General features: G+C 57.5%; 1 protein-coding gene across 2 annotated transcripts in view; it reads right to left on the reverse strand.

Moving 5' to 3' along the window:
* COL5A1 (collagen type V alpha 1 chain) overlaps nucleotides 1-25,279 on the reverse strand; it is a 159,724-nt gene that overhangs the window by 56,363 nt on the left and 78,082 nt on the right. For both annotated transcript variants that reach the window (XM_082403166.1, XM_082403165.1), the window contains exons 12-27: nucleotides 20,693-20,767; nucleotides 19,736-19,828; nucleotides 18,185-18,241; nucleotides 17,281-17,334; nucleotides 16,886-16,939; nucleotides 14,435-14,488; nucleotides 13,065-13,118; nucleotides 11,829-11,882; nucleotides 10,147-10,191; nucleotides 8,717-8,770; nucleotides 8,068-8,112; nucleotides 7,412-7,465; nucleotides 7,117-7,161; nucleotides 6,035-6,088; nucleotides 1,854-1,898; nucleotides 1,452-1,505 (exon numbers count right to left, since the gene is read on the reverse strand). In XM_082403166.1, coding sequence (XP_082259292.1) covers nucleotides 1,452-1,505; nucleotides 1,854-1,898; nucleotides 6,035-6,088; nucleotides 7,117-7,161; nucleotides 7,412-7,465; nucleotides 8,068-8,112; nucleotides 8,717-8,770; nucleotides 10,147-10,191; nucleotides 11,829-11,882; nucleotides 13,065-13,118; nucleotides 14,435-14,488; nucleotides 16,886-16,939; nucleotides 17,281-17,334; nucleotides 18,185-18,241; nucleotides 19,736-19,828; nucleotides 20,693-20,767 — 891 coding nt within the window. The remainder of the gene's footprint in view (nucleotides 1-1,451; nucleotides 1,506-1,853; nucleotides 1,899-6,034; nucleotides 6,089-7,116; nucleotides 7,162-7,411; nucleotides 7,466-8,067; nucleotides 8,113-8,716; nucleotides 8,771-10,146; nucleotides 10,192-11,828; nucleotides 11,883-13,064; nucleotides 13,119-14,434; nucleotides 14,489-16,885; nucleotides 16,940-17,280; nucleotides 17,335-18,184; nucleotides 18,242-19,735; nucleotides 19,829-20,692; nucleotides 20,768-25,279) is intronic.

Consider the following 25,279-nt stretch of genomic DNA (forward strand, 5'->3'; position numbering starts at 1 on the left):
AAATAGCGTTCAGTCTTGCTTTTCCTTCCACCCTCCGCTTGCCCGTCTAGTGGGACTGCTCATATCACGGATGAATTTTAATCAGACCGACAAGATAAGAGCATTCTCCACAAACATCTCAGGGCAGACACCTTCCCGGCTCACAGAAGCGGCATCACGCGTTGGCCGTGTACGGTGGCTGGCACAGGCTCTTTGCGCAATGGGAATTTGTAAAATAAACACGCACAGAGCTCACACAATCAGCACAGTTGCTAAATCACCGCCCTTATAAACTCACTAGGCAGCGCGTGGGGCGAAAGCCTGCTTCAGAGAGAAGCCGCCTGTCTAAGGGTCCTGACCTGGGGCATCTCTCTGCCCTTGACCTTGGAACATCCCAATTCTGGGAAATGGAAGTCGGAGCCCCTTGGGGTCAGGATGGGGTACTTGGTTAGGAATAAGCAAGTCCATGGCTTCTGCATGGATTTAGGGGTAATTTGGGGTAAGTTACTAAAAACTGAAGTCTTGGGGTTCTGTGTCCTCCACACAGAACCCTGATGTGAAAAAATGCTTGAAAGTATAAAGGACCGTGAACGACACAGGTGGGGACTCCGGAGCTTATGGATGTGTTCCTGCAAATCCCCCAAGATAAACTAGATGTTTTATACATGTTCGTATATATGATACTTCACGTCAAATTACAGTCATTTTGAAAGAAAGACCACGCTTAGCTTTCCTGCGGGTGGGAAGCCTGAGATTGAAGACATGGCAGCATCTCCACCCCGAGAAAGAAGGGCTCTCCCCACGCACACCCCTGGGGGCACATCCCTCTGCGTGTGAATGTCCAGAGGGCAGCATCATTGAGACTAAATCGCACAGCTCAAAGCAAACCCAGTCAGCTCAGGGCAAACAGACAGGGCCCTGTGTTTGGAGTATTGCTCTGGACCTCTGTGCCCATTTAACACGGTTCCAGGAGCCTTTCAACACGATGTGAATAAATGGACGTCTCCCACGAACGCATCTCCCAACAACGAGGTCTGCCCAGATGTGATCGGCCTGGAAGAAACAGCTCCAAGCATCCCAGGAAAGGGCGCCCAGCTTGTCCCCTGGGCTGAGATCCGCTGCCTCTGAGGGGCTCCGGAGCAGCAGGTCAGTTGGCAGGTGGTGACAGCAGAAGGAGCCCGGGGCAGAAGGGTGCCGCCCCGTCCCGGCAGACGGCCACCACCGTGTTGCTCGTGCTGTCCCAGACGCCCCGGGGAGCGTGCCCTGCTCCACTGCAGCCCCTCCTGGCCCCGCGGGCCCCTCCCTCACCTGCTCCGGCCCACATTCTGGGACCCAATCTCCCAGACCAGGGCCACCCCAGTTTTTGGGCAGGAGGGAGGTTAAAGCACAGAGGAATCTCTAAAACCGGCCCAGCCGTGCCCCGCAGTCCCGACCTTGACCTCCAGGAAGACCCGAGGCTGTGAGACCCTCACCTTGACTCCACGAGGGCCTGGGTAGCCGATGGGGCCCTGGGGGCCGGGCGGACCCTGGAACCAGAGGGAAAAGCGCGTTAGGCTTATCTCAGGTGGAGGGCGCAGGGCTCACTCTGGGCCACCCCTGCATCCTTCCAGAACAAGCCACAGAGCTTGCCTGCCCCCAGCACACTGCCCTCGCGCTCCAAGCAGAGCGGATGGACGTCCCAGGTCGGACTGCGGGGGTAGGCATGCGGGCACTGCCCAGCCCCACGGGGAAGGGGGGTCCGCAGGGGTGTCTCAGGATGGGTGAGGACAGGGCAGGAAGCCCCTTCTGGACTGGGGGTCCCAGAACGGGGGGGGACCATCCCTGCCCATCCCGCAGGAGATGCTGGAGGGGCCGAGGGCACGGCCGGTACCCACCTGGCCTCCCTTCTCTCCCGGAGGGCCTTCTTTGCCAGGGTGCCCCTGTCAGGAAAGAGAAGGCTGGCGTTAGTCAGTGGCCTCTGGGAAAGCAGGCCTGGCCATGCTCTAGCTCCTCTGTAGCTGTCTTCAAAACTGAGGGTCAGAGCCCAGGTCCCTCCCATTTCCTCCCCGCCCCTCCCCACAGCGGCTTGGTCACCCCCAGTCCTTTAGTCCCAACCCTCGGCTGCTTCATCTGTAAAATGGGAATAATGCCAGGCCCTGGCAACAGCAGAGGGGCATGTGCTTCAAAACCCACAGATGGGCTCCAGGCCCCACTGTGCACCAGTGTCCCCTGACTCAGCCAGAGCCCAGCCTGCCCCCAAGTGCAGTGGGAGGGGACAGCAAGGGTGCTTGTTCAAGGCCACCCAGCAAAACTGAATTGGTGGCCAAACAAGGACAGTGAAGTGGGACCAGACCTCCCGGGTCCCAACGCACCCTAGGTCTTCAAAGCCACCCCCCAGGTGACACAGAAGCTGAGCGCAGGGGAGAATATACATCCCACCCCACAGATGCAGAGCTAAGGCCCCACGGAACTGCTCATGGCCCCTTGGTCACTGCCCCCTCCACCCTGGCCCCCATCAATTCTATTCTCAGGAACTTGACATTCTCTGACTTTCTGACCCACTTTCTGACCCAAGCTGGTGACTAGGTTCAATGCCTCTAAGTTCACGAGCCAAACACAGATGATAAAAACAGAAACAGAAGTATTCATTATCTGGAAATACAGTTCTACCCCCAAGGATTCCAGTAAAGAGAGGCCATGTGGTGTGGTGAGAATGCTGGCAGGGCAGGGAAGGGCGGTCTGGTTCTACTCCTGGTAACACCCAACCCGCTGTGTGACCTTAGGTAAGTCACTTGCCCTCTCTGGGCCTCCACTTTCCTGTGTGTAAAATGAGAGGGTGGGTTGGCTGCTCATCCAGCTTGATTGTTCTAAAGTTCTAGGACGCTACTTGTAGAACACAGCAGCATTGTGGAGACCCAGAGCTCATCAACTCAAGTAAAGGATATGTGTGTGTTCTTTTCAATTTGTATTAGTCGTGAACTGGATCTGATGCCATTGCAAATAGCCTATCATGGTGGCAACGCGAGGGGAAGGATGCTGAAGTTCCTTTGCAGGGTGGGGTACCCCAGGGAGCCCTTGAGGACAGTTAGGCACCGGTTGGACCACGCCAGCCACCCGGGCCTGGAAGGGACACACTGCCCGCCATCCCCCTACCCAAGGCGACGCTCACAGCAGCAGCAACCAAGGCCGGCAGGGCTGCACCCAAACGGTGCCCAGGAGAAGATCCTGCCCTGGGGAGGGCTGGGAGGGAGGAGGGTCCTGCTCCCTTTGCCATGTGGGCTCTTCGTGGGCCTTTTTTACAGTTTCCATCAAACCCAGAATTTTTCTGTGAAGGAACTGAGGTAATGGACAGCTGTGGTGAAAGCCAGCCCCCAGGGACACACACGGAGGCAGACCCCACACCTCACTCACGTGGGGAAGCGAGCTGACCCCTTCACGTGGCAATGACCTCACTTACATGGTGGCGATAAGAACAGACCTGACCACAGTGTTTTGGAAGAGATAAAAAAGAGGGACTGATCGTCACCATGATTACTGTTTTTTTGTTTGTTTGTTTGTTTTTGGCCGCACCGGGCAGCCTGCGGGATCTTAGTTTCCTGACCAGGGATTGAACCTGTGCCCCCTGCAGTGGAAGCGTGGAGTCTTAACCACTGGACCGCCAGCGAAGTCCCCGCCATGACTACTGTTGTTTGAATCAAGGCCAAGCTTCTTAGATGCATTCTAAGTTGTAACTTTCTGGGGGGGAGCACAAAGCTCATTTATTTTAAATGTTTGAACAGAAAAAGATGGAAAGGAAATACATCAAAGTCAGAGCAGCTGCTTTCCCGCCGTGAAAGGCCAGGCCGTTTCCACCCTTCTTTCTACTTGCTGGCCTTTCCCCAGTATTCTATAACCAGCAAGACTCTATAATGGAAAAGTAATAAAACTTAAATTATGTATATTTGATATTTTTCTGATTAAAAAAGTAATATATGTTCATTGTAGACAAATGGAAAAATAATAAAGCTGAAATTATTTGTATTTGATATATTTCTGATTAAAAAAGTAATATACGTTCATTGTAGACAATTAGGCAAGTGGAAAAGAAAATTAAAACCCTTCATAACCTCACCACTCATAGCAACGGTGGCCAAGGGTGTGATATAGCACAGCTAATCTATTTTCTCTGCACATTTGCATGCAAAATTGGCATCGGAAGATGTATTTTTAATTTACTATTATATCATGAGCATTTCCTCATGTCACTGAATATTTGTTGGAATACAATTTTTCCTGGCTCTGTAATATTCCCATGAGCCGTGATTCACAGCCCGCATCCTTGTTGTGTGCTGCCCAGAACCTCACAACGTATTCCAGAGAACCGAGTCTGCCCCGAAACCCCTCACACTTCTCAAGGGCTCTGAAATCTATCTTCCTTTCTTTCTTCAGCCCAAGCCACGCCACACCAACCCAAAGGGGGAAAGGAACAAACCCTCTCTTTCAGGTTGATCAACCGTGTGATGCCTCTGTAAGGAGAGTATTCTTAAATCTTTTGCTTCCTCCCGATTCACCTAAGACAAGGGCTCCGCTTCCCTCAGCCTGTAGTGTTGATGTTTTCCCTTTTTATCTTTTGCTTTGAGCGTCTTCAGCGTTGACCCAGCACAACCACACTCCCTCGGGTCCTTCGTACACTCATATTTTAAAGTGTGATGGTTGGTTGGGGAAGAGAAATGGAGAAGCAGCCTCCTGGCTCCCTAACCCTCTTAAAGGTCCCTCTTTCCCCACAGAATCAAAGGAAACTGGTGACCCTTTAGGGACCCTAGTGACTGGAGTTTCAATTCAGAGAGGGGGATTCCAGGGTGTGACCGGGAAGGTCAGGGAAGCGGGGGCCATGTAGGCACCACCCCCTTCCTGACATGATGCACTGAGGGAAATGCCCCATTGACACCCAATATTGCAGAAGACGAATAGAAAAAATGACTGACAGGATGTACATTTACCTGCTATCAGGGTTTAACCCATAGGAATGGGACCAGAGGTAGTTTTCATTTTGTCATTTTATTTATTTTCCAGAAGAAAATATTTTGTCATTAGAAAATGCAATTTTAGGTGTCAAGGTAAATAAAAGGACATAGAAGACATATTGCAAAATATTTATCTCTCCATATCCAAACTCAGTCCAGGAGACTGAGGCCCCCAAAGCAGTTCAAGCAGGAATAGGATTGTAATCTGCTGGTTCAGACAAAGATGGGACAATGGGTGACGTGTGATTCACGGGACCAAAGGAGTCTCAGCCATGAAAATGGAAAGACACCGCCCTATGCCGATCACCAATCACCAATTAACGGTTGACAGACTGAACTTCCTTGCTTCGTTTTTAATGGCGTTATTAACACAACAAAATAACTGTGTCTGAAATAATTTTGCTAATCTCATTTTCTGAAATAGGCTCTCTATTCGGCATCAACTGGATATGCTAAAAATAACCAAAAAACACAAAACCCACCGGCAACTCACACAAGGGGGGTGGGTGCAGATAAGCTCACGCAGAGAGGTCCACACCCAGCGTTTGTCACTTCCCCGCCCCTCCCCCTCACAGCTTGGCCACAGATGGATTTGTCCCTCACTCCCTATTTCTAGGCAGCATCTACTTAGCTCCACAGCTGCGTGTTCACACCCCCCTTCTCCGTGCGTGATGGTTAAAAATACACCCGGCACTGGTGACACACACGATTGCTCGGAGCCCAGCCCAGCCCTCCTTAGAGCTAAAAGTACGAGGCTGGGCTCTGATCACGGGCAGCAAACCCCAATAAATAACCCAATAAATAACGGACGTTCCTACTCATGCAATCACCACCCTCTGTGACTGAACCACATTATGGAAAGTGTGTCCAAAACCCAGTAAGTAGCTCCTGAGCAATCAAGCTCGCCATCGGAGAGGTCTTCATCGAAGGAGCTGGAAAAGGAGACGGGGGCCACGCATGCGTGGCCGTCTCGAGAGCGAGGGGAGGGGCCGTTTGCCCGGATTCCCAGTGCCCACCGCTGGGTGGACATGGGCAGGCGGGATGTAAAGGGTGAGGTGGGCAGTGGTACTCACCGGGGGTCCATCAGCACCGGGCATTCCTGGGAGACCTGGTTTACCCAGGGGGCCCTAGAACAAACCACAGACTCCATGAGCAGATGCCCCAGTGGTCCCCTCAGCTGCCCACCCTCTCTACAAGCCCCCAAAGTTACTTTTCAACATTTCTGCTCAAAGAGCATTTGTTTAAAAAGGTTGCTCACAGGCACCCTCTCCCACTGGCTACAAAGCTTCCAGCCACGGGCAGCACCCGAAGAGAGTGGACCCTTTGCTGTTTCCAGAGCCTTCACTTTTGCTACTGGAAAAAAATCACCCGCCAAGTGAAGTCAGGAGCAGTTCTCAAACAGTGGCGGCCCGGGGCTATGATGCACTGAGAACCGCCCCTCTGAGGTCATTCTGCTGGTGCCGCCCCAGGTGCTGAGCTCACTGGACTCCTGGGGCTGAGCCGCAAGCCGCACAAGGACTCCGGCTCCGGTTCTCTCCCCAGCATGTGGACTCGGGGTGCCGAGGATATATTTAGGGTTGCCAAATTTAGCAAAAAGAAACAAAACAAACAACAACAAAACGAGATGCCCAGTTAAATTTGGAATTTCAGACAACAGAGTTCAAATTTAACTGAGGGTCCCATATCTGTTTTTCTTCTCAAATCTGGCAACCTTATACATAGCTAAAGAAGGAAGGGAGGGAGGGAGGGAAGGAGGAAAGGAGGGAAGGGAGGGAGGGAAGGAGGGAAGGAAGGAAGGAAGGAGGCAAGGAAGGAAGGAAAGAAGGGAGGGAGGGAGGAAGGGAGGGAAGGAGGGAAGGGAGGGAGGGAAGGAGGGAAGGAAGGAAGGAAAGGAAGAAAGGAAGGAAGGAAGGAAGGAAGGAGGGAAGGAGGGAAGGAAGGAAAGAAAGAGGGAAGGAGGGAAGGAAGGAAGGAGGGAAGGAAGGAAGGAAGGAGGGAAGGAGGGAAGGAGGGAAGGAAGGAGGGAAGGAGGGAAGGAGGGAAGGAAGGAAGGAAGGAGGGAAGGAAGGACAAAGGTCCACACCACAAGCTGGTGACCAGTGCTCCTAATGCACCCCACAGGCAAGCACCCCTATGCCCAGCTCAGCCCACCTACCTTTTCTCCTGGAGGTCCAATTGCACCCTGGGGGCCCGGAAGACCCTAGGAGGGGAAAGAGTGAGCAGGAAAGGTCAGGGAACTTTTCGACGGACTCAGAACCCCTCCCTGCCGTCTGCCCATCTTCCCCCGACTCTCTCCCTCATCTGGGTGCCGACCCCATCCTGGGTCACCTCCAGGCTGCGGGCCCCTCTGGGCTGACTGGCAGCGTGGGGCTGCACTCAGCGGCCGCTCACGCCCAGGGCACTGCAGACCTGCACCTCCCGCTGCCCACAAGCCCGCCCGGCTCACTCACCTGGGCGCCTGGATTACCCTGCTGTCCCGGGGGGCCGGGCTCTCCCTGGGGACCCTACAGGAAACACAAGTGAGGCACTGAAGGGGGCTCTGGAGGGCAAGCAGGGGGTGCAATCGGCTCTGGTGCCCAGACGGGAAGGCAGGGGGCCCCAGGGCAGGCAGGGAGCCAGATCCAGGCCCCTCTGGGCCAGAAGCACATGCCTGTGTCTGTGCAGGCACGGCAGACAGCTGGCCAGGAGGAACGAGACAGGATCTACCAGAAAATATTCCATCCAGCTGAACATTCCCAAATCATCGTGCCAGCTAAATTCTCCCGGGCCCTTACAAGAGACCCATGAGACCCCTCTCTCGCTCAGTGGGCGTTGTCACAGCACCTGGCCACCACCAGCTTGCCACGCACAGCGAGAAAGAGGTTTCCCTCCACACCTGCGCTGACGCGGTCAGGCTCTGGACGGAGCAAGCACCGACGCCGGGATCTCACACGTGCTCTCCTGCTGGAGGCCTGCACCTCGCGGGGCCGGGGCCCAGAGTCTGCGCCCTCCCCGTCACATCCCCATCTGGTTTGGTGGCATGGATCCCCCTCCCCCGCCCCGAGCAGCTGGCAGTGAGCCCAGGGGTAACCGCCATGAGACCGGGGCACGGGACCCCCAGACTTACCACATTGCCCTTCGGGCCTGGTTGGCCGTCCATTCCCGTCACACCCTGGATGAATGACATTGAAACAAAAGAGACTGAAAATGAACAAAGCTCAACAGGAAAAGTCCACTCAACACAGCTTGGTCCCTGCCCGCCATGTCAGAGGACGCCACATCCTTTGGGGGAGGGGAAAGGCTTGATCCCAAATAAATCCCGAGATTGGCTAGGGTTTAGCGGGGCTGCCAGGCCCCAGCATCGTGTGGGGCAGCCCTGAGTTCTCGGACAGCTGGGCAGAGGGGCCAGCCCTGGGGAAGCCGCCCCCTGGATACAGCCCTGTCAGAACCACGGGCTTCTGTCTCCCTCCAGGAGCTGCCAAGATGCTACTGGAAGTGTTTTCAAGGGAGGGAAATGGGCATCCCGGTGACTGTTTATAACGGCAGATGCTGTGTGTGGGGAAGGATACAGCGAACCCTGCATCTCCACCTGCAAGCCCACACCTGCCGGGGCTGCCCTCCCACGGGTGAGCATCAGGGCCCCACAGACACCCAAAGCAAGCACGGGGCAGTGTGCACAGCTGTCAGCGCGGAGAGGTGCCCGCAGGCCCGAGTGGACCACAAGCTGGGGGCGGGATCTCGAGGGCAGGGATGGGACAGACAAGCAAAGGACTTACAGGAGGTCCAGGAGGACCTGGGGGCCCCTTCGGCCCCAGCAGACCACGAGGCCCCTGCGAGAGGAAAGAGCAAGGATGGTTCAGACTCGGCCAGGAATCCCAGCCCCCTGCCCTGTCCCCAGCCCCCCTCAGCGACCCCTCTTCCCAGAGCCTCTGCTGCTGAGGCAGGTCTCCCGGGGAGTGTGGCCAACTCCTCCTTCTCCTCTGCTTCAACTCCTCACCGCAGCCCAGCTTTCCACCTGGGCTCTCGGAACCAGAGGCAGGGGTGGCTAGAACTGATAGGGGCTCAGTACCCCCTCCCTGGCCGGGAGGGGCTTGTGTGTGGGAACAGCCCCATGCACAGGGGGAGGGGCCACAGAGCGGTCACTACCTGCCATGGGAAGGACCCACATCCGGACCGCTCCCTCCCTCCCTGTCAGCTGGAGAACTACAGAGCCTTTCAAGGCACCGCGATTTCGAGTGCCTTTAATTTTGATAGAACCTTCTCAGATGCACTAGAAGAGAAACCCTTCCCACGTTCATTGCCACTTAAATGTTCCCTTCTTTCTTTTAATACCTAGTCACATAAATGTTTTTCAGAAGTTAATAACCCAGAAGGCATCGCCTAGACCCGTGTTAAGGGGAGACCTGTGTTAATGAATCCCCCTTATGGCTAACCAGACACCTAGGGTGTAATTTAGTCCCAAGCGGAGGTGCAAACGCCAACCCCGGGCGGGCTCTCCTCCATGCAGCGCCTGCAATATTTCTCCTCAATTAATGTCCCCAGATGTGTATGGCCACGTTGACGTGGGTAACAAAAATGAGACGTTTGAAAAGTAACAGTAAGTGAAAACCCATTAATGTCCTTTTGTCACTGAGGAAATTTGCTCTGGTCTTAAATAGAAGTCAGCTTAGGGAAAAGAGATTTTGGAGGGCCAGGCAGGGGCGCCCTACTGGAGGACTCTTTATTTGGAAAATGTAGCCATCAGAAAGAGTGGCAGGTCAAGTGACTGCCCCTGGACACCTACCCTGATGGACCCAGGACACCCACCATCATGGACCCTGGACACCCACCATGAAGGACCCAGGACACCCACCATCATGGACCCTGGACACCCACCATGAAGGACCCAGGACACCCACCATCATGGACCCTGGACACCCACCATCATGGACCCTGGACACCCAACATGGTGGACCCAGGACACCCACCACGTCTGTACCTGGAGTCCCAACCACGACCTTCAGGGGCCGGGGCTTCCTCCCTGGCAAAGGCTCAGGCTGACTCCGTAGCATTGTCCGCTAACCTCACTCGTTCCTTTTCCGGGAGATCCCCAGATTCGTGTGTCTCAAGGCTGAGCCCCTCTCTAATCTCTGCTCTGAGTCGATCCCTGATTCTGGCCAGAGCATCAAGGAGGAGACACAGAATCCCACCCAGTCAGTGGACTTACAGGCTCCCCGGGCAGCCCTCTGGGCCCGACTTCTCCATCGTCACCCTATGGGGAAGAAAAGAGGCAGGATTTTAGGGATAAGCCATAAAACCTGGACACAAGAGAGACAATTTTTCCTTCATCCGTGCAGAATTCTTTGGCCTGGGGCTGCTTCAGCATACGCCAGAGTTACTAGTCCCTATGCCAGCAGGAAAAGCCCGGAGTGTCCCCACTCCCAAAGGCTGCAGGTAAAAGGCGAGGTTTGGGCCTCACAAACCACAGCCCCAACGAGGGGAAAGCTGGGCAGAAAAAAATCAATGGTTACCTGATAGGTAAAGATACAGATGAAAAATAGCATGGCAGAAACTAGACAGAGATAGATGGTAGATAGGTAGAAAGACAGCGAGATAGAGAGATAGATGATATATAGATAATAGATAAATAAATAGGTAGAGGATAGATAAATAGGTAGGTAGGTGGCTTGATAAATAGATAATAGACAGGTAGATAGAGCATAGATAAATAGATGATAGAGACAAATAGATATAGATAGATGATAGATAGATAGATAGATAGGTGATAGGTAGATAGAGACATGAATGATAGAAACTAGTGAAGGGAAAGATCCTGAGAGAATCACCAGATGCCCTGGGCCAACCCCAAGGGGCCCTAACGTCTTAAACACAGCCAGGGGAGCAAACCAGGATGAGTCTTTTCCTTCTGGCTCTACAAGGAAAGCTGCCCTGGCTTGCCTGGTTCACGACCAGGAGCTGCCGGTCCACACTCCGCTTCTCTCCATCAAGGCACTGCCCCCTCCTCCTTCCTTCACCACACACATGCACACACACACCCACACATGCACACAGACACACTGCAAATGCACGCACACATACCCACTCACAGTGCACATGTACACACACAGCCCTGCACACGCATGCACACACACACATGCGTGCACCTGCATGCACCTCCTCATTCCAGAAGCACAGACATCTAGGGGACCCCTCTCCCCTCTCTCATCTTACAGTGGACCGTGCAGGCTGAGGCCCCAACAGGAGACAGTGCCCTGATGATGCCAGCCCAGGAGCTGTCAGGAGAGGCATGCCCCTCTTTCCCAGGTACTGGGGCTTCTAAACCTGTCCCCAAAATACCCCTAACGCCCGAAGAAATTGTCTAAGTGACTGGGGCGCACGGAGGGAGAGGGGCTGCAGGCTTCCCTGCCACAGGAGGGCTGTGCTTCCATCTAAGGACATCGCTTAGTCTGCAGCCCCACCGAGACGCACCTGACAGAACCAGGACTCGGGGCAGAGCCCGCCTGAGCGCCCGACCTAGCCCAGGCCCCGACCTTGGATGGCAGCATCTCCCCTTGCTCTGTCCACACGCTTCTGTCACCCTGTCCCCACCTCCAGGGCCAAGGAAGGTCATTTTCTGGACTCTCTGCACCTCACTCCTCACCCCAAATCCCAAGCTCTGCCACTCGCTGCCTCTGTCCGCCCCTCACTCAGACGCGGAGCTTATCGGCTCCCCCAGCATCAAGGTCTGAGATCTGCTTCTACAGGAGGGAAGTCCTGTGCGGCCGTCTGTCCACTCCCATCAACTACCCTCCCCCCGATGCAGGTGCCGATCACCGCTGCCAGCATCCTGTGCAGTTTTCACCGAGGAGACGGGCAGCAGGTGCGGCCCACACACAGCAGGATACGTACCCTTTCTCCATCTTCCCCTGGAGGTCCCGGAGGGCCGGAAGGACCAGGGTCGCCCTGGGAAGCCAAGCAGGGTCAGCGTTAGGCACGCGGGCAGACACGCACGGCTGTCTCAAGCCCCCCATTTCGTCTTTCTCTGCTTCTGAGACTGAAAATCCCAACTCCCTCCCAAGACTTTCCCAGAGTCACAGAGGACCCCTTTGGAGACGGGGCATCCTGGCGTGACGTGCTGCAAAGCGGGCTGGCTGGACTCTCATCCCGGGACTCGGTGTCCTGGAGGAGGGCTGGCTGGACCGGCACCCAGGGACCGGCGGGCACCCCAGGACACCGAGGCAGGGTCTGAGCTGCACCCTATTGACCTCTCCGTGTGAAGCAGGGGCACACCCCAGCCCCGCACCGCCCCCTGAAAGGGCCACCACTCTGGACTGTGAAGGTCAGCGCTGGTCCACCTGATACCCCTGCAGCTTCAGGCCTTGCACACCATCGGTGCTCAGTACGTGCTCATCTGTCAGTCCCACGGACTGGCCCTTCCCTCCGGTTTCCCCATGAGTGTCGGAGAACGTGGGCAAAGAAGCTTTGGCTAAGGCTCAAGAGCCACTTCTCAGGGCGGCAGAGACATGATGGGTGAACCTTATGACAAAATTAACAGCGTGTGTGTGTGTGTGCATGTGTGTTCACGTGCACACATGCGTGTGCCTGCATGTCCAGGATATGCCAAAACATGAAAGAGGCATCATCTACATCAAAGAAAACAGGTAAGGGCTGAAAAGATCATCTCATGGGGACACATGGGACCGGGCAAGGTAACAGACGGGCCCCCGGCTGCAGCGTGCCCCCCGACCCCCATCCGCGGGCGGCCACGTGGGACCAGCCCACCTGCTGGAGTCGCCCCTTTAATGGTGAGAAGGGTCCTCGGGGGCTCCCAAAAGGGCAGCCACTGGGTTTCCTGAAGGTGCGGAGGGCCCCTTAACAGAGTGGGTTTCCCACGGGAGCTCCACATTCCCTGCCTCTTCCCCTCGAGGGGGCCACTGGCTCTTTCGCCATCAGCTGTGGGTGCGAAATCGGCTCTCCTTGGGCTGACCTTCCATCCCCAGGGATGTCACGCCCGCGTCCAAGCCCACTGCCCCACCCCCATGAGGCTCATCAGCAACCACTTTGGAATCGAGTGCCCAACCCCCCAGGAAGCCTAAGGCTGCCAACAGTACCTCCCCCAGCAGCTCCCAGAGAGGAAACACTCACCCGGTGGCCCTTCTCTCCCGGCAGCCCAGCCAGGCCATCGAAGCCGCGGTCGCCCTGCGAGGAGGACAGAGGGCAGCTCAGCCCGTGCCACACGGCCCCTTCACCTGCCTCGGGCCGCGGTCTACGCAGCGCCTGTGCACCCGGGGCCCCAGGACCCTGCGGTGGGGCCCCTGGCCGCCGCCCCATCACACATTCCACAGCCTTGGGTCCATATTCCCAACGCGTTTCCCCAAAACACCAACAAAGGCTGCAAACAGAGGTGACCTCTGTCGCAGAGCCACAGACAGTGGCCTGGAGGGTCCTGAGACCTCAGTGTTTGGGGTCATGGCTGCAAAGTCGGGGTGTGTGTGTGTGTGTGTGTGTGCGCGCACACCTGCCGTCTGCCTGTGTCTCTTATCACGACACCCTCGGGGCTCAGAGTGCCGTCCGCACACAGCAGGTGCGCCTACCCATCTGGCGGCTGGCCCAGCTCCGCCCACCCTCGGGCACCCCAGCTCCCCGGCCAGCCCTCCTTCTGCCACCCAGGTGGCCTCCTGGAGTCCAGCTCCCCGCCTCATGGGTGTTGCAAGCCATGTGGGGTTGAAGTCAAGAGAAGGCTAGTTCAGGCTTGAATACTTTTGCTGTTGAAAGACGATCATCATCTACTGGGACAGATTCAGGAAGCTTCTCCTCCTCTGTCACCGCACGTCCCTGAAAACCAGGGCCGCTCATTCGCTCGGGACTCAGAGGAGCACCCGAGGGCCAGTCCAGGCCACTTACTGGGGGAGCAGGTGCAGTGCCCCGTGGTGGGTTTGGGGACCCCTGAGAACAGCTGCTGTCTCCACTGTGGGCTCCTCGCTGGAGAAAGTCAGCACTTCCCCCAGCACCTTGTACGGGCTTGGACAAACGCTTCCGGGGCCAACAAGGACGGGTGGACCAAGAACAGTGGGAGTTTCAACCCAGATTCAGGGACAGAGGGACGGGCACACCGAACCTCCGCAGCCGGGAGGGGTGGGGCTCCCCTGGGCTCCAGCGGCTGCCCCCGGGGCACACGCACACGCCTCAAGCTCCACAGTCACCCACGCGCAGTCTACTCGCTCCCTGCAACTCCGGAGAGCTCAGACACCCCAAATCTAGGCAAGAGGACTTCCTGCCCCGTGGACTTGTGAGTGACCCATGAAATTCACCCCACCAACCCCTGTCTTCGTGTCAACGTGCCAGAGGAGCTGATCCAAAGTGAACCTTCCACCCCCAAGGTCCCACCCCTGGATGAGAGCAGATGTCCGAGTCATCACGTGTCATCACAACCGTATCCGTCACATAAGCACGTGCCGATGCCGTGGTGACGCTGACCGAGGAACGGGCACCAGGAGGCGGTGAGCAGCACCTACCTTGGGGCCGGTCTGTCCAGGCATCCCTCTTGCTCCGTCGCTGCCAGCTCGCCCCTGGAACGGAGCGGGGCAAACGGTCAGTACAGAGGAGCGGCCGGCTTACCGAGACCTCTGAGTGGTGGCTTCCTGTGACACCAAGCAGAGGTTTCCACAGCCCCGGGGGGCAGGCTGGCCCAGAGGACCCCAATCCGGAGTCCCGGCCGCTGTACGCAGGTTCTGGTCTTCCCAAGCCTCGCCATCCTGAGCCTTGGGGCGGGGCTGACGTGCTCGCCCCTCCGTGTTGGTGAGGACGTGGCATGCACGAGACAGTGTGACGGGGGGCGACCGAGGGGCCGTGTGGGTCCGTGGGACCCGCTTCACAACCCAGGAGAGAGCCCGCCCCTGACATCTGCACATGTCCCGTCCACCAGCTGACATCAAGGGAAAGCCCAGAGAGCCACAGGGCGAGAGAAAGCATCTGGTTAGTGCGATGGATGGGGAGGAAAGTGAGGCCCAGAGGGGTGGCCTGGCTCTCGAAGGCCATGCAGCCGCCCCCAGGCGGGGTCTGGATGGTGAGCTCGACCCTCCGTGCCCGGGGGCCACTCCCACGGCCATTCCTTCCAGCCGGGGCAGCAGGCCCACGGTCCCCACCTGGGGCTGGAGGACAGGGCCTGGACCTACCAGGGTCCCCGATAAAGGCCGCAGTCCCCCAGGAGAGCCTGCCAGGCGTGAGGCCACCTAGATGGGGGCGGGGACCAAGGCAGATGTCCACTCGCTGATAAGGATCGTCAGGCAGCTGAGCATAAAGCGCCGGCCTGGATCAATAAATAGCACCTCCTCTCCAGGCCACACGCGCCTGATCCAAGAGGCCTCGCCAGGGGCACCGGGGCTGCGCCGACAGGCAGAAAGGCCTCACAGCACAACAAGGACAGGGAGGGCAGCGTGAAAGCGGCGAGGGTCTGGGGGGACCACCAGGAGACGGCCTGCGCACCCCAGGTTAAAGGTTACAAGGAACCGCCAGGGATGAAAAGTCATCTCGGAACATGCGCCCGAGCAACGCAGCTCCAGGCCGAACGCAGACATGACCCCGTGAACAGAGGGGCCGACCGGGAGCCTCTCCTCAAATTTCCAAACGCTTTCAGAAATCAAGAGAAATCTGTCAGAAGAGTTGACAGGATTTCACTGCAGGACATTGCAGGCAAACGGCCGGATGCTTCTCTCACTCTGACGGGCTCCACACTGCACAAAGAACTAAAGGGACAGCCCACCATGCGGCCTTGAGCCCCTCCCATCCCCTCCTCTCCAGCCTCATTCCTCCAGAACATGCGTATCCACGGCCCTGATGCCAGTGGTCACTGCCACGAGTCACACTACGAACCATCGCTGGCATCTTTCCCTTTTCAGTTTTCACCCCGCCCTGACCGAGAAACCGTTTCCACTGAAACTTGACAATAAGTGTTTACAGAGATACAAAAGACCCTCAAAGAAATAAAATGCTTTTCAGAACCAGATCCAAGATAAACCACCTCACTGTCTACCAAGAATCTCTGAATTCCGGCATCAGTGGCCCTTTTAGAATCATCTGTGCACCCCTCTGTCTCATGCCTGGGTCCCCTCCACGATCTGTGAACCTGCAGCCTTGAGGGGCCAGCATGAGACAGCCGTGCCTGAATGCTGCTCACTCCATCACTTCCCTTGTAACTACAATTAACTCCCGGGACAGAGGCCCTGTAACCACTAAGGAATTATTCATTTTTGCCTTGTATACTTTGCAGCTAAAGCAGGAACTGGCAGCTCAGTGGCCACCCACCATTCCTTGCAGGGGTTCATCTAGGTATAAATACAACACGAGAACGAGTAATTTTTTCATTCAGTAGAAAGATTCACTTGATGAAAAGATCCACTAGTCAGAGTCTGATGTGGGTTAATTAAGATTTCCCAAGCTCGTCTGGATGGTGTTCATTAATTTATATTAGGTTATAAATGCACACTCTCTGTCAGTAGCCACGGTCGTATGGAAGCAAAGCAGTTCCATCCACTAAAATTACAACCCAAACAGAGAATCCAGGAGTCTAGGAGCACAGGTAAGGTGCAGGGGGCCCGAGCAGCCGGCCGGCCATTTCCCTCAAACCAAAGCCATTTCTGGAGAAATGAGGCTGCCCCCAAAGAAAGGATCACTGATCATTTTGTCTTTTCCATACTTGCTCCCAAAGAGCCTGGGAAATTGCTTTAATTAAACATGTTTGTTAAACTATGTTCACATGCTCGGGACAGAGGCTGGGGGCAGGGGCGGGGGAGCTCACTGTCCCCCGTGGAATGGGACCCACCCAGCCTTGGACACAGACACGCCCTCTGAAGGGAGGGGAGCAGCTGGGCCAAGCCTAGCCAGCAAGATGCAGCATGATCGGGGCAAACGCACCCGAGATTCCCGCCCCATCCATGGCCCAGCCGCTGTCACTGAGAACTACTCACCCTTCTTCCAGGCTTTCCTGACGGGCCAGGTGGGCCCTGCAAACCCCGGGGACCCTGTCGGGAATCAGAGGACAAAGGTCAGTAGCGTGTCTGTTTTTCAGAGGGAAAAAAGCAAAGCCTGGTCCCCGTGCTCGTCCACCTGGCCCGTGGCTACTGTCCCAGCTGCCAGCACGTGGGCAACGGCAGGACAGGGTGCAGGACCCACTGCCCTGAGTGAGGGCAGGGACCGAAAACAGCCAGCTCGGTCCCCGGCTGCAGACACCACTGCTGTTCCGCATCCAGCTTTGCATCAGGTGATGGCAACTCCCGCTACTTCCTTGACGAAATGCAGCATTGGGGGCACCGCCTTCCGGGGGGCGCCCCTTCAGACAGAGGAAGGTGAGGGGGGTACGTACCTGAGGCCCCATGTCTCCCGGCTCGCCCTTCAGACCTCCACTCCCGGGAGGGCCCTGGGGAGACACGTCTGGTTAGGGGACGCCCGGCAGGTACCGGCTGTAGGGGTGACTGGGGAAGGGCCGGGAAGCAGAAGGGACACGGGACTGGCCCGTGGGCAGGGCTCCCACAGAGTCCGGCCGGCTGCCTTGGACAGAACCCGAGGGACAAGCAGTAACTTCTCCTCGTTTGCATCTCTTCCCAGGTTTGAGGGAAATCCTGGACAGTGGCGCACACGAGGGCCACGAGCTCAGAACACGCTCGCTTCTCTCCGGGGTGGATCTGACCACGGTCTGTCACAGCCCGTAGCCCGGGGCCGTGTGTGGACATCCTCGCCCATTGCAGGGCAAGATCCCCAGATGCTGGGAGGGCACCGACACAGACCTGGGGCCAGGGGCCAAGCCCACCCCACATGGGGAATGGGGATGGGGGCACCGTGCGCTTCAATCCTCCGGCTCCTTGCAAGCTTCAAGGGCCATGCACACCCCCGGGGCCCCCTTCACTGCCCCGAGTGTGCCTGGCTGCCCGAGGCTCGTGCAGCAAGGGCCGGGCAGGGGGCTGGAATCGGGGTCTGCCCCACACTGAGGTGGTCTCGACTATAAAGAGGGATGGCGGCCTCAAAAGAAAGAGGCTTGGAGCCCCCCAGGGTCACGAGGTAAAGTCGTAGCCAGTGCAAGTGTGAGGGCTTCCCAGCCCCCAGGGCACCACAGGCCCCGCCCACCCAGGCCCCTCCTGCCCCAAGGTCCCAGTGATGTTAAGTGTGCTCTGACCTGGATAAGCTGGGAGCCTGATGGGCTGGTGGTGGGGTGGGGGGGGGAATGGCACCCCACCCCCCAGGCTCCCCCAGGCTCCCCTATGACTACTTACCATGGGGCCAGGTCTCCCAGTAAGACCCATCGGGCCAGCCGGCCCCCTCAACGCCAGCTGCAAGGGAAAACGGGACACGCTGAGAAATGGCTGGTTTACCTGGTTACCGACAGATGAGACGGGCCAGGTGGGAAGGGGGGAGGAGCCTCTGGGGGAGGAGGTCACATGGACCCCCCAGACCCACTTCCGCCGATCCTCTGGGCTCCCGGCGACAACCACAAACGGAGCGGCAGAGGTGGGGTGGGGGCCGGGTGGGTGTCCACTCCCCACTTTGGGGATGGGCGCTCCACCCACATGGGTGCTCAGAGCCTCTTGCTGACTGCTTCCTTCTCCCCAGCTGGCCTCGCACAGGCAGGGCCTGCCCTCAGCCGTGCGCCCTGCAGAGTAAGCTTGAAAAGCAGCCCCGCTTCCAGGTTGGGTTAGGGTTCCACGAGAGGCACTTCCAGCGACCGGGGAGGTACCGGGGAGCCCTCCTAGGGTGAACTAAGTCATCCCCAGAATGGGCAGCCAGGGAGCCTCAGCCGCCCAGGGCCCCACCTAGATACCTGTCCAGGTGGCTCTACGCCTCCCAGCTGCCACCACACAGCTCAACCTGCTTTCTTAAAGGGCTTCCTCCACGCCACTCTGAGACTGTTTCCCTGCATGATGCCATTTTAATTTTGGAAGATTTTGTGTTATAAAATCTTCTTGGGAGCCCATCGCCCACTTGACTTCAGTCAAAACACACACAGATTCAAAGGCCAGCCAGGCCGGCCCGCCAATAAATCCGGTGGCAGGTGATGGGGTTTGTTACCCGCTGATTATATCACACGGCAATTTGTTCCACAGCAACGACTCAGTACCCGCCGCCCTGTAATTCATTATCCACCCGTTCTATCATTAGCATCTATCCGCTGCGCCAGAGCTACATAAATATTGCCAAACAAGGGACTACTTAGCAGCTTATTGCAATGCCCCATTACGGGCACTCCACTGAAGGGTCACCCACCCCGCCGGGTGGCATTTGCTCTTATCACAGGCAGTCAGCAACCTGGAGCCTCGTCAATTAAAAACACAATTCACTAATCAGCTCATTTGCCAAGAGCAGAGCAGTAATGGGGCAAGTGCTCCTCGGGACCTCCAGGCTGAGCGAGGGGCTTTGGGGCCCACGGGCTCTCTCCCCAGGGCGTCGGGCTCGGCCCAGCCCATCAGAGGGAGCCCCTTCCAGAGTACATGGGGGGTCTCTCCATCCCCAGAGCCCAGGGGAGGGCAGCAGACGGCTGAAGCTGGGCGCACGGGGTCAGCAGGTGCCAGAGGGGCTCAGCAGCCAAGTCCTCATCCAGGAACCTGGACCCTCGGTGTGGGCAAGGAACCCCTAAGAAACCTCCCCCACCTTTCCTGGTGCTCACCCGGGTCCCCCAAATGCACAGGGATGACTGGAGCCCCGCAGGCTCCTGATTCTCGGGCAAGCACACCCAAGTTGGCCAGAGGCACTTCCCCTCCAAGCTGGGCTCCGAGCCCCATGGGGCCGGGCTCTGACCCCCCAGCCCCCCGGCCCCAGGCACCACTCACCCGGGCCTGCTGGAGGATGGCTTGAGCTTGGGACTCCTGGGCTGAGACCATGGGTCCTTTGGAGCCCGCATCGCCGCCCCCTCCGAACCGGAACTGTAGGTGTAAGACTGGGGTCACCAAAGGCACACCGACGTGGTGCCCACTCTGGACCCCAGGGCTGAGGCGGTGCCCATCGGCCTCTCTGGCAACAGCAGAGTCTTGGAGAGTCTAGATGGGCAGCTTCCAGCCCCAGACCCCGTCTCGGTCACACCACCCGGCTCTGCCAGCACAGAGCTGCTCCAGCCCCACCGGCCAATTTCAGCCCTGGGGCCACCCGGAGAGCCTCCCTGCAGCCAGGAAGCCCTTTCTGGCACCTGCGGCATCTCACCTGAGACCCCACGGCCCCCACTTATTACAAGGAAAAGCCCAGGGCCCAGTGCAAACCCCGCACCGAGGCCCAGCAGGGAGGCGGCAGGTCCACGCAGGGTCTCCCGAGCTGCACCCAGCCTCTCGGACACACGGGCTCACGGAGAAACTGACATGGGCCCAGACCAGCCCTCCACACACTCGTCCTCCCAGCCTGGGCTCCCCGTGAGGACCCGCAAAGTCATGAGCAAGTCAAGTTCAAGGAGGGACCGGCTGGCACGGGGGTCCGAGTGGAGAGGGCAGGTGTGTGGTGACGGAAGCAGACACCACACAGCCTCCCGCAGAGCTGGACTCCGTCCCCTTCGGAGGGGCCAGCCCTGGACGCAGGCAGAGGTGGAGACCTTGACCCCGGTGTCCACCCTGCCATGTCAGCAGAACAGCCCCAAGGAGCCTGTTTCTACAAGACAGTCAGCCCAGGTTGGAGCTAGTCTTTGGCCCGGTGATCGACCCCCTCGGAAACAGCCCAGGGCCCCACTCCCCCGTCGCACCTGGAGCCCCGAGCCCACCCACCCGGCCACCCCCCCCGCCCAGCCCCCAAGTCAGGACACTCACCGGCAGCATGAGCATGGTTCCAGGAGGGCCGGGCAGCCCGTCAGCCCCAGGAAGGCCTGGGCGTCCAGGGGGACCCTGTGGACAGAGGGGCCAGGAGAGTGGGTCAGCGCACGGGGCGGAGCTGGGCTGGGACGGGGTGACGGGGCGGAGTCAGGGCCTGCAGGAAACGCACTGCACAAGCACAGAGCAACGCAGGACCCCAGGAAAGGGATGTGCAGACCCCAAGCCCAGAGGAGGGGGGCTTTGCTGTGGGCTGAGGACAGGGAGGAGGATGGAGGGAGGCCTGAGCGGATCCAGAGGAATCAGAGACAGAAAGGCTGGAGCCTGCCACGGGGGCGGGGGGTGGAGGGCAGAGGCCACACTGCGGGAGGTGGTTGGGGGCAGGGTGCTGGGGCTTCCACGACCCCAGGAACGTCCCTGCCAGGTGTCCCACCTGGGCGGGGCAGCCCAAGGACACCTGCGCTGGCTGCTCAGAGGGCCAGCTCGTCCGTGGTCAGCGAGGGGCCCCTCCCCACGCGCCCTCGGCTCTGCGGGTGGGGCAGAGGCCAGACGGAAAGCGTCCACTTGTCTGGACAGACGTGCGGGACCGGAGTCGCCAGGAGGACAGTGCACGGGACACCAGTGCTCTCAAGCAATTCAAAGCCCCACCTCTGTACAAACATCATACCTCCAGCTCATCCTAACAGCACCCCACGCCCCCGCGCCCCGCCGACAGAGTCTCTAATTGATCCTGGCCCAAGTCAGGCCTATGTGAACGTAACACGAATAATACGGCTTATTGACAAAAAAGCGTTTTATCGCTCAGCTTCTCACTAACGCAGGCAGACTCCCAACCAGCTTGCGGGGGACGAGGTCTGTCTGGAGACAGATGAAGCTTAGCTCCCCCTCCTCAATGAAAGAGACCACCATCGGCCCCACTGCGAGGGACGCTGGGTCCAGCCCTCGAACCGAGTGTGCAAACACCACCACGGCACGATGCTCCCAGCTCAGACACAGACTGACTCCCCGGCCCAGAAGACCAAGCACCTGGGGGGTCCATCCCGGAATGACCCAGAAGGGTGTGCACTGCCTGGGCCGGAACTAACACCGTCTTTTCTTCAGTGGTTATGTTTACTCCAGGACCGATCCCCGTTCTTGTGAAATGTGGTATAACACAGATTCACACAAAGGGAAAAGGGAAAGTTCCCTCTCGTTCCTCCAGAAGTAACCAGGGCTAAAATCCTGTACGTGTCCAGAGAGGCCAGAAGCACAGGCACCGAACACCCGATGTGTATCACGTCCGTTAGTCTAGGGGTGCGTGGCCAGGGAGGCGGTTTTCCTCCTTTTTCACGAGGTCATCTTGTCCATATTGTTCTGCAATTGGCCCTTTTCCTCTGCTGCACATCGTGGCCTATTTATGAGCTTGGCCGCATTCATTTTAATGGCCACACATTGCAGACTCATCATTTATTTAATCCGTCCCCCTCTGATGCACGTTTAGGTCATTTCCAGTTTTCATTAGGACATAGGCTGCATGATGCGTCTTCAGGCATCTTTCTTTCCTTCTTTCTTTTTAATTTTTTTCTGGCCACGCTGCGCGGCATGCGGGATTTAGCTCCCCGACCAGGGATCGAACCCGGGCTCGTGGCAGTGAGAGCACGGAGTTCTAACCACTGGACCACCGGGGAATTCCCAGCCATCTTTCTTAGGTAGGTCCTCAGAAGCAGAACTGCTGGGTCAAAGGATTCCCGTTCCCCTTTTTGCTAATGGATACAGCCAAATGGTCCTTGCCTGCCATTTCAGAAAAAAAAAATTCTCAGAAAATAAAACTTGCTTAAAAAAGAAAAATCCAGAACGTGTTTTGCCACCCAGATTTCCTCCTGGAAATCCAATGCTGATAGCAGTTCACAGCTGAGCTTTCTGCTGCTGAGTCGATCCCAAATCAAACCCCCAATTCAAAGCTTAGGGTCCGTGTCTCCCAGGGACAAGATGCCGTCCATGTGGTGTCCACGTGGTGAGCACGTGCCTGTGTGTGTGTGTGTGTGTGTGTGTGTGTGTGTGTGTAGCACTGGAAACCAGGAAGCATACTGGGGCGGCCCCTCATCCACTGTTTGCACTTTCAAAGACCCTCCTCCTGCTCTTTTTAAGCCATGGAGGGTGAAAATTCAACCTCAGGGGCCCCAAAGCTATTTCACCCTCACGCTGACAGGCTTCAATTACACCCAGCGTGATTCCCAAGAGCGTAAGCATAGGTGGACAAGGAAAATCTGGAAACCCTGTGAGAAAGAGAAGGTTCGCAGGAGAAAACCACCCCGTGAATCCTTCCGACACTTTAAAACCTGATGTCAGTCCCGCGTGTCCCCTCGACCGCACCTGTATTTACCACGGCTTGAAAAAATCGTCAGCCGAGCTTTGCCAAGCACTGAGGTCTGTAACTCAAAGACTTTGTCCCCTGAGCCAAAAGATGGGGCTACATCACAGCCGCCTTCCCACCCTTCAGGACACCGAACGCAGGCTCATGACGCGGCTCACTCTGTCCACGGCCTGCCAGACACGGGGCATGCTCCAGCCACCAGGCTCAAGGCGAAATAAGAAAAGTCACCCGGCCTTTGTGTGTTTTCTGATCAGTGGCCTAAGTTGGTCAGACGGAAATGTTTTAAAGGACTGGCACCGCAGGGCTGGTCACACGTAGACCAGCTAAAGAAACAAGGCACCCCTTCCACGTATAACAGAGGGTTTTCCTGAGGCCGTCCTGGCATCATTCTGGCACGGAGATGAGGGGACAGAGAGCTCAGACCCTTTGAAAGTGGCTGTAGACTCAGGCCCCAGGCTGAACCCAGGAGCCCGGGGTTCAGCACCAGCTGCAAAGCCGAGCTGCTTCTCATAATAAAAGCAGCAGGGTTGGGGAGGGAGCTGCAAAGACCAGGGGAGTCTTTATGCTGAGATATTTTTGCTTCCGCTCTTAGAAAGACCCAGAAAAGGAGAGGAACACGCACCAATCCTCAGATCCTCAATATCAGTGGGGTTTTTTTTTTCAGGCCAGCTCCTGTGCAATTACAGCTTGGGAGAGGCCAGAGAAGTTCTTAGGGGTCAGCTCCTGCTCTAGATCTGAAAACTACAGATCTACTACATCTGGCTACACCTGCGGCCGGTGCCAGAGCCCTGGGGGAAGCTGGCACCATGCATGCTCCCATCCTACCAGGAGCCTCAGCTGGCCCTGCAGCAGGAGGGGGCCGGGAAGTCCCAGCGGAGCTCACTGAGGTCTTCTGAGCCCGGGAAGCCCGACAGGCCTGGAGGGAGGCACTGAGGTGTTTCTATCGATACTTTCAGCCTTGTCCCAGCTCAAAAGGTCCCCCCCCATGTGCTCCCTAATATGAAAAAGGGTCTTTCTGGCCTCTAGGGGGTTCAAGAGGTTAACAAGACGACTCAGGTGGTCCCGGCTCAATCCTAGTGATGCCTCATTGATAGCACCGGAGGGGGGATGACCAGGTCACAGAGAGGACGTGGCCCCAACACACCCAGGGAAGGCCCGTGTTACCGTGGCTTGTGGCCAGGACATCACAGGGATACCTGGCTGTGTGGAACAGGTGAGTAACCAGGTGCCCCAGGTTGGATGTCCCCATAAAAGATGTCCTGGGCACACAGGGTAACTGGAAGGCGGAGCCGCCTGTCCTGCCCCCAGAAGGCAGGAGATGGTCGGACAACCTTGCCTTGCGGGCATCGGTGGTCACTCACCATGGCCTCTGCGAAGCTAAAAGCTTCCTATGGGCCTCAGTGGACTCTGCCTCTCAGCCAAGTTGCAGGGACCCAGCCTGTGTCCATTCCCCTGGCCCTGAGTGTAAATCCAGCCAGCCGGGGGGGGGGGCAGGTGGTGACATAGCTGGGCATCGTCCCAGCTGGCCCTGGGGAGCAATGCAGGCACCTGTGAATCACGCTTTCCGTGCGTGTAACGGGGGTTCTTACAAGCCTTTTAAAAGACAGTAAAGACCCTCAAGCAAAATCCCGAAAGGATGCCCAACCCTTGAAACCTAAAGAGGTGGGGGGGAGGGGTTGAGGTCTCAACAACTGGGAGAAGGGGCTGGAGAAGCTGTGCCCATGGCAGCGTCATTACCGGGCTGAGTGGACATGATATAGGGTCATTGACCCTGCTGCTCTCTGGCCCCGAGGGTATCAAGTGCATCCCGATTCTGCAGGGAGGGAGGCACCCCCACAGGAAAGGGGGCGACCTTCCCTACGTCTAAGACAGAAGATGTGTGCTATGGCCGGCCGTCCTCTCTCACTGACATCTGGACTCAGTCACACCCCTGGGTCCATCTGAGGACGGCTCTGTGGGGGGACACGGCTGTCACCCCCCCCCATCCACTCCCAGACCTTTGGAGTGAGCTGGGTTAGAGACTGCAGCCCCTGGGGCAGAGCTCGACTGGTGTGGGTTCAGGGGTGGGCAGAGGACGGGCCCCTCACTTGCTTGTCTGGAATTTCAACTGTGGCAGAGGCAGGAGTGGCATGGGAAGTATGGGAAGGCCAAGCATGTCACAGGCCAGCCACGGAGCAAGGCCCACCTACTCTGCCCCCAAAGCCACTGGCCACAGGGAAGCAACATGGCGGAGA

Source organism: Balaenoptera borealis, assembly GCF_965194805.1.
Source record: "Balaenoptera borealis genome assembly, chromosome: 8".
NCBI classification, from domain to species: Eukaryota; Metazoa; Chordata; class Mammalia; order Artiodactyla; family Balaenopteridae; genus Balaenoptera; species Balaenoptera borealis.